General features: G+C 52.4%; 4 protein-coding genes across 4 annotated transcripts in view; 1 reads left to right on the forward strand and 3 right to left on the reverse strand.

Moving 5' to 3' along the window:
* Positions 1–1283: 1283 nt before the first annotated feature.
* M421DRAFT_392881 (uncharacterized protein) lies at positions 1284–2824 on the reverse strand (the record flags this gene model as incomplete). The annotated part of the gene is made up of 7 exons (XM_033590034.1): positions 1284–1654; positions 1742–1837; positions 1887–2263; positions 2319–2392; positions 2459–2492; positions 2561–2580; positions 2635–2824. 7 exons carry the CDS (start codon positions 2822–2824, stop codon positions 1435–1437), a joined length of 1011 nt encoding a protein of 336 aa, XP_033448403.1. The 3' UTR covers positions 1284–1434.
* Positions 2825–3268: 444 nt separating this feature from the next.
* On the reverse strand, positions 3269–3503 carry M421DRAFT_421334 (uncharacterized protein). The gene has a single exon (XM_033592794.1). The coding sequence runs from the start codon at positions 3494–3496 to the stop codon at positions 3284–3286; it is 213 nt and encodes a 70-aa protein (XP_033448404.1). The 5' UTR covers positions 3497–3503; the 3' UTR covers positions 3269–3283.
* A 379-nt stretch (positions 3504–3882) lies between these two features.
* On the forward strand, positions 3883–5814 carry M421DRAFT_168940 (FAD binding domain-containing protein). The gene is made up of 3 exons (XM_033587753.1): positions 3883–4090; positions 4135–5060; positions 5111–5814. The coding sequence occupies exons 1-3, from the start codon at positions 3980–3982 to the stop codon at positions 5601–5603; spliced, it is 1530 nt and encodes a 509-aa protein (XP_033448405.1). The 5' UTR covers positions 3883–3979; the 3' UTR covers positions 5604–5814.
* Positions 5815–6979: 1165 nt separating this feature from the next.
* Positions 6980–8405, reverse strand: part of M421DRAFT_64103 (uncharacterized protein) — a gene marked incomplete at both ends in the record, with an annotated part of 2214 nt that continues 788 nt past the window's right edge. The window contains one exon of the mRNA XM_033596118.1: positions 6980–7611. Within this exon, the coding sequence (XP_033448406.1) occupies positions 6980–7611 (632 nt within the window). The remainder of the gene's footprint in view (positions 7612–8405) is intronic.

Here is an 8405-nt window from a genome sequence, read left to right on the forward strand (position 1 = left end):
ATTGCTGCATTCAAGCATCGTAAAGCTGCATTGATTACGTTCCGTGCTGACACCCACGGGCTACCTCACTGTTCGGCACCGTCTAGATATAGGCGCCTGAAGTGCCTCGAGATATCTTGTCTGTGAGGCAAAGTATCTGCGTAGAATCGGTAAGTTGAAGGCACTTGATCCGCTGTGACGTTCAACCAAAAGCAGCAGTTTCGTGTGCCGCACGGTTCAATTCAGTCTTCGAAGATGCCTCCATAGCGACACGACACGATCTTCGCATTTCTGCCCTTCTTGGACGGTAGTGCCGGGAATGTCAAGCGTTGCCTCTCTGGCGAGATGAGAGGAAAGAAGCAAGACGTCTGTCACACCTGCAGACAACATAAGATTGGTGTATACCTCTATCTCTGTTCCCACGGACGAGCCCGCCTGACTTTTCTTAGTGCGATGGGCTTGAACCAGCTTGCAGCCAATACAGACTAACCGGTCGTGAATGCAGTGGCTATCTGCAGGACCTGGTTGTCTTCTAGCATAAGCCTACTGTCCCTTGTCCTCGCCTGAGAAAGAAGACAGAAGGCTCCAGACAACGCAATGTACGACAGCGTAATGGCTCTAGCCTTGTACCTGGCGAGCTCACCTCAGGCTCGGCCGATCCGCAGCAGCTTACGTACGATGAATGTGTAGCCATCCTTGTGCAACATTATATTCCGAAAGAGGAAATACCTTTTCTCATGACCATTGGGCCCTCAAGATCCAGAATATGTGGCGGCTGGGTACAAGCGCTGCCTCATATCAGTCGAGATCATGCCTAATTCGAACCTATCATCTTACCAGCAGTTCGGGCTCTCGCAATGTCCATCATGATAACGGGCCCGAACAGACGGCAGGAGTACCTTAACACATACGGTCATGCGCTTCAAGGTATCAGAGCCATCTTGGACTCGTTTGCCTATCACAGCTCGCCAAACTGGAACTCCAAACAGCTACTGGCGAGACGAATACTCTCGGTGTAGAACGGAAACGATGTGCAGAAGTCAGAAATCTCTGCTACAAGATCTGTCGAGGACTTCCATTTCTCCTGCAGAAGGACATGAGCCTCTACGGTTCCATGTCAGCCGGCTACCCATTATACATGGTCTCAGAAAGTCTGCAAACCCTACTACTACAAGATAGTGACCTGGTTGTCTGGTGTACAGCAATCAAGGAACAAATTACACACCAGAGAATAGGTTTGCACGAAGCTTTGGCTGGACCCACCCCTTTCAACTAAGTGGCAGAACGAAAATATGAGATTTAGTGGGATTCGGAGCAGTTAAAGCCACCTATATTACTGGTCCTACTGTGTAAGGACAAAGTTGATTTATATTTTGTAGACATACGTTGTCGGCAGGATTTTCAAACGCACGCTAGCCCCCCAAGCTCCGAGATCCAATTCCAATTTCACTGCCGTCATGGTGCCTTGCCAAAAATTTCCCTCTCAGATGACTCATCTTCCATATCATAAGGATCATGTGTTCCTCTATGCTGTAGCTCCCAGCCAGGTCCCCGGCGCGCTGTCGACGGCTGGGTTGCTTCGGAGTCGCCGATCAAACTAGGGGCCACATGCTTCAAGAACAGCCGCATAGTGGGCAGAGTGCCAGTGATGATTATGAGACTCGCCTCAACGAGACTAGCAAACAAGGTCAGCAAAGTAATCGAACGACAGTATACGAACGCTTGACGAGGGGCTGATTCTCGAGAAAAGGCGCGTACTCACATCCACAAACTAGGATAGACAGTGTCCCAGGACGGATCCCTCGACGTCAGCATTGGAGGAAGTAGTGCAACACGCACCGCACTTGTGACGCATGTACTAATTAATGTATCAGTCGTGACCCTTCGATCTGGGAGTGGAGGTTTACATGGAGCCAGCGCTGAAAAGCAAGATCAGCATGACCTTACGCGCCTTGGACATTTGCAAGCCCAGAACCATTGGTATCGGTAGGATGATGACCATAATGTCCGTGAAGATGTTCAGTACCCCAGTGGCGATGTACAACGCTGCTTTATTTAAGCATTGCCCTTCTTTGACGGTAACGTCGGTATTCTTCGCAAACGGCTTGCATGCTGCAAGTAAAGATATGACGATGCCGACACAGGACCCAATCACAACGAACATGGTGAAATAGACTCCAGTGCGGAAGCCAGTCGCGGGATTCAGGTTTAGGTAGAAGCAAAGGAAGGACAGTTTTGCAAAGGCGAGAGCTGGCGAGTACAGCACGGTGGTCGTCAGAGTTATCTAGAACGTTGAAAATCAGCAAAAACGCAACGCAGGTCGCTTAGAGAAAACCGACTCTAGCAATGGTGTTGAGCTGACGACCAGTCAACTCCCAAGCATGCACACCAATCAGGCCAGCTGGTGCTCTATCTGAAGCGTGGTCGTTAATCTTATGCTCCGCAGCAACCAGTGTATCGAGTAGGACATCAGACTTACAGACAATGAGTGACTGTACAGGTATGCAGAATATCTGCCAGCAGACGGTCACAGTATGTTAGCCACGCGGTTTCATAAGTCGAAGGAGCTGTGAATACCTACCCACGCAAGTAGGAGACACCCTTTGTAGAATGGTCAGTCAAAGTGCAAGACGTATAGTTAAAAGGAAAACTTACAATCATCAGATGACAGTTTTTTCACTAACACGATCTTTGTGTATGCCCGGACAATTAACGATAGCGTGGCAACGACCATTCCCACGATTCCCACCCAAGTGATCATGGCCTCCCCGCGTCGTTGTGGATTTTCGAGGTTTACAACATAACCACCAGGCGCGGGTACGATAGGCCGGTTGAGGTCCACCATTTCCACACGAGCGTTTCCCTCAAAAGACAGTCCGTGGACCTGGATGTACCTGACAGCAGAATGGGGATATCACCTCAATTTGAGTCTGCATAGCTCGCAGAATTCGAAGCAGACTGTTAGATGGGGAGACTCGGGCAGATGGCCACCTGACGGAGGGATGCAGGTTAATCAACTCGGGCAGTCCGTGTGCCGAAGTCCTGAGAGATGCTGAACATCCGAAACATGGTGCAACCCGTCTCACTGATGTCATTGCTTCGCTTGACAATAGCGAGATTCGATTGTTGTTACTGAACCCAGGCCTATCGCCATGCGTATTCCTTATGTCGTCCATTTTTGTTTGATTGTAACTCCTTCACTCTGGTGATAAGAGACGCATCTGCTCTCAGCCTCTTCTCATTTGAGTCCAGTATACCACCGGCCTCGCGATCAGCTTGGGCGGGTGTCTGGGCGCTTCCGGTGTCAGATTTCGCCTTCTTCATTACGAACCTTTGTCCGGTGGCCTACGTAAGGCTTCTGCTGTGGATCGGAGTAGTCACATGCTCGTAGGTGGAGGGAGTCCTGCAGGGCGGGGCTGAAAAAGGGGAGTGGGCACGAAGGATCGGGTTGAGGACCCATCATCTCTTTTGCTATCCCTGTACTCATGTTCATTGGACCAGAGATCTTTGCATTCATTCTGGGCGGATTAGCTGATGAGACGGTTAATGAGTCGGCAGTGGCGTCTTTTCCTCCGTGGAAAGTACGCAACGGGCCTTGCCGTTAGAGATGGCTGGAGGTTGCTCGGTTAAGACTAGCTTAGGCTCACTTGGTAAATTCCTCCGATAGCCCTCCTCCATCGCTTGTGTTCCCCACTCTTTTGTATGATTACAATGCTGCAACTCGCCACAAGGCCCGCGGCAGATTCCAGAATCATTCTGTCGAGTCTGCACCATCGGCACGGAGACGTTCACCGTATTATTCGTGAAATCCGCGGAAATCAGACATCCCCAATTTTGCTGACTCGGTCACTTGGGCTCTCATCATCGTCAACGGGCAGGTGGCCGACCCGCGCGATTAATGTTAAAACGCTTATGATGGGAATTGCCCACAAAGTCTGAGCTCAATTGACTTTCTCTTTACGTATCGAACACCGTCTTTCTGGGTGTCGAACCGTCCATTATGTTTCCTTTGAGCGTCACTTTGCTCGCGGCGGTCCTGTTTGGCGTAACGAGCGCTCAGAACGAAACAGATATCGAGTCTACAGTCCAGTTCTTGTTCCCCAGCTACTGTGTAAGTTATATGCTGTCTTGTCTCACTGTTCTGACTTCCTCTAGTGCACTGCTTTGACCTTGAGTCCTGTAGCCAAGCGCGTCACCTATCCTGGTCAAAATGCATACAACGCCAGTCTTGCTTCTTACTTTGACGGAAAGAGTAGATTGACGCCTAATTGTATTGTGCAACCAACGACTGCTAAGGAGGTCTCCGCCACTGTGAAGATTCTGGGGGCTGCCAGCTTGCTGAAGACCTGCCAATTTGCCGTACGATCTGGCGGCCATACCCCGATCCCTGGTGCCAACAATGTCGACGATGGAGTAACCATTGACCTGCTGTACATGAACGGCACGACCTACAATGACGGGACCAAATTAGCAAGCATTATGCCAGCCGCCAGATGGGGATCTGTCTACGCAGCTTTGGAGCCATTGGGGCGCATGGTAGCCGGCGGTCGAGGGTCCACGGTCGGTGTCGGCGGCTTCCTGCTGGGTGGAGGTATATCTCACTACGCGCCCCGCGTCGGGTTGTCCTGCGATAACGTGGTCAACTTCCAGGTCGTCCTTGCCGACGGCCGCATTGTGAACGCCAGCAAGAAGACTAACGCCGATCTTTTCACTGCGCTCAAAGGTGGTAACAACAATTTCGGCATTGTGACCCGATACGACATGGAGACTTTCGAGAACGAAGATCTATGGGGAGGTATCGTTTCCTGGCCTGCGTCCACCGTCAATCAACATTTCAAGTCGCTTGTCAACTTCGGTCTGGACTCGAACAGGGACCCAAACGCTGCTTTGATCGTCTTCCAGGGCTACTCCACAGCCAGCCCAATAGACGTCGTGCGGGCTGCCTTCGATTACACAAAGCCTGTGGTACGCCCGGATGCTTACCGCGAGTTTTTCGCCGTCAACAACACCATCAGCGATTCGACTAAGATCCAACCTATGAGCGCAATCGCTGCCGAGTTTGGTAGCGACACCACCAAACGGTATGTCACTCGTGTCTGATGTAAGAATGGTGCTAACGCGAGTTCCACAGAGTTCAATTCCGTACACTCTCGTTCAAGATTGATCTCGCGACCCTCCAGGAGACAGCACGTCTTTACAACATCGTCATCACGGAGCTTCAAGCCAAGGCTTCTGGCCAGTGGCGCGTCTCGTGCTTGCATCAAGTTTGGGCGACAAGTTACACCGCGAACAGCACGGCCAAGGGCGGCAACGTGCTCGGCATGGAGCGCTACAGCGAGAACTTTATCATGTACCAGTCCTACCTATCTTGGTCGGAGGCCCAAGACGACGAATTATTCATCAGCTTGGGCAAGATGTTGACCGATGGCATCCAGAAGTTCGCCACCGAAAAGGACACAGCGATAGACTATCTGTATCTCAACTATGCCGACAAGGACCAGGATCCACTTTCATCCTACGGTGCCGACAAGGTGGCGTTCATGAAGAAGGTCGCGAAGAAGTATGATCCTCTCGGGGTCTATCAGAAACTTCTGCCGGGAGGATTCAAGATCTCCGAGGTGTGAGAATGCCGGTGCTGCGGCTCCTCTAAGTAACTTCAACTAAAGTCTTGAGTCACAAAACTGGGCTACCTTGCTCGAGACCTCTGGTGCATATATGACTTTTTTTCCGAAATGTAGCTTTGAGCTGTGATTTGGAGCAGCAGAAAGCACGTTTTTCTGTGTGCATCCTCGGCGTTAAAGGCCGTGTTGACCGAGTGTGGAACGAAGACTGTTTGGGATGCAGGGTAGTCGTGAACCAGTGCCCGGAAAGCAGGTGTCGAAAATTCGAAGCTGCCGATGAAACGCATGCTTTACAGTGTCCAAGACTGTGCGATATTCAGTCTCAAACAATCTCTTCGTGTCGCACGGGCAAATTCGTTACTCTCTCAAGGCTGAAAGGGCAGTCCGATCGTGACAACTGAAGCTTTGAGAACTAGAGCTCATGGATGCACACAGCTTCTGCAGAAATAGCAGCGTTTTACTGGCCGCAGCCGTATGCTACTAGATACGTCGAACTTCCATTCTTGTCTGCAATGCGGAGCTACGCGGTAATCAAGACGGCCGATCTCCTACCAAGGCCGGCCGAGCAAGCAAACAACACGATCAATTCAACACTCTGTCAGCCAGAAGCCAACATCACCGAGTACAATCGGCTGTTTAGAACAGGAAGACATAGCCAGCCGACGTTTCTCTCGGAGGATCTTGGCGGTGCTGTATGGAGAGGAAGAAGAGAACAATCCTGAGTAGCGGAGGGGTCTATATGGACTGTACAAGCGCATACGATAAGAACATCTGACCCGCGCATAGCTTGTCTAGACTATCTTCCGAGGCTTGGATTGCGCCCGATGTGGTGTCCTGAACGTGTCATCAGGGGAGCATGCAGATATCATACACTCCGAGGTGGTCTTTTGTCTAAAAGCGGCGAGCCATGGTATCCAGCACAGCCATCCTTTGTCCTTCGCACAGCGCCCTCCACTTCTCCGCCTCGCTCTTGGCCTCGACGAGCTCGTTGCTCAGCATCTCGCGCTCGGCCGCCACACGCTCAATCCTGGCCTCGAGGTCGTTGACTTGGCCTTCCAGTGCGGCGCTCTGGCGATGGTCGTTCTCCCGTGCAGCGCTGAGTTGCGCGACGAGTCCCGCGAGATGGAAACTTACCAGGTCGGCTTGGAGGAGGCATGATAGCCGCTTCGCGCTCCTCGCGATCAATCTCCTGCGCAGCGGCACGACAGACGTCCGTGGAGATAGGTTCGAACCCTGTTTCCAGCTCCTGAGGATCCTGGTCAATCAGAGAGTGGAAGACGGGGTGCGCGCCTTCACCCTGGCGTTGACGTAGGAAACTAGCAATCGGTCACTGTCGGACTCTCTTTCTGTAATGCCAAAGTAGGTGGGTATATCCACGCTCAGCCTTCTTCCTCTTTGATCTCGGTCTTGCTCCTTGTGTTCCTCGCCTTTTCCGGCTTCGTCGCGGTCTTGCTCCTTGTCCTCCTCTCCTCTTCCGGCTTCGTCTCAGCCCCTGCGTCCTCTTCATCCTCCACCTCTTTCTTGATTTCCATTTTCCGCGTCCTATCCCACTCCTTCTGCTCTTTCACGAACCTCTCCTTCATAGCCTGATACCCATCATGACCCCTCGCCCTATCCCAAACCTCCCTAAACACCAAACTGGCCTCGAGCTTCTCCTCCCTGCCCTCAAAGTCCTGGTGCTTTTGCAACACCTCTCCAGTCTTCTTGTCGTACTTGCGCCCGCCCTTGTGGTTCGCATACCGCTTGGCGCGCGTCATGCCCATCTGCAGGAACTTGCGCGCCATGTCCATGCCGATGAAGTCGTCGGCGTCGTGGTACGCGAGGAACTTGGCGTAGATGGCGGCAGACGACTTCTTGGCGATGGCGGGTGTTTTGAAACGCCAGGACGGCAGGATCTCGGACTTGTAGGGCTCGAATGTCAGCACGCCTGTTTCGCCGCGCGCGATGCGGTAGGACATGCGCTGGGCTTTGGTGAGGGGGTGGGACGGCATGTCTGGGCTGTTCGCGATGGCTGGGATGGCGAGGGCGTAGGCACGAACGGCCTGGGAGAGAGCGAGGGTGCGTGTGTTTGTGTGTGGTGTTGTGGGTTCAGGATCTGATTGTGGTGGATGACGTAGTCGTGCACCCGAGGACGGAGGGCGTGGAGATGATCAACAAGAGCAGAGGTAAGAAGGAATCCACCACTGTGGATCTGGAGTTCGATGAGCACTTTGCGGGGGTCAAGAGCAGAGGTAGGAAGGAATCCACCACTGTGGATCTGGAGTTCGATGAGCACTTTGCAGGGGTCAGGTTCCTGAAGCTGAAGCAGCTGGTCGAGGAGCGATATGGCAATGTCAACGTTGCTGAGTTCGGAGGGCGTGATGTTGTTGTTGGGTGGAGGACCAAGTGCGTGGATGTTGCGCTCAGAAGCTGCAGGACAAAGTTGGTCTGTGTCGAGAATAGGTCTCTTGCGTGAAGAGGTGCAGGCGGTGGACAGTGCCGTCGAGCCCTGGACAAGAGATGGCTCGCAGCTCGGGTCCACAAGCCAGACCTCTTTGTGATACTCTTTCGATTCTATGTGGTGGTACAGTCTTTCAGGTGTTGTAACGGGTATGTACATATAATACAAGCTGTCTTCCCAGTTCCTTGCCATGTACAGTCGATGCTCTCGTTTGCATGCAGTCGATGCTCTCGTTTCCATGCAGTCGATGCTCTCGTTTGCATGCAGTCGATGTTCTCGTTTGCATGCAGTCGATGCTCTCGTTTCCATGCAGTCGATGCTCTCGTCCATGCAGTCCACACTCTTCATCCACGCAGTCCACACTC

The sequence above is a fragment of the Didymella exigua genome (assembly GCF_010094145.1).
Source record: "Didymella exigua CBS 183.55 unplaced genomic scaffold M421scaffold_15, whole genome shotgun sequence".
NCBI lineage: Eukaryota > Fungi > Ascomycota > Dothideomycetes > Pleosporales > Didymellaceae > Didymella > Didymella exigua.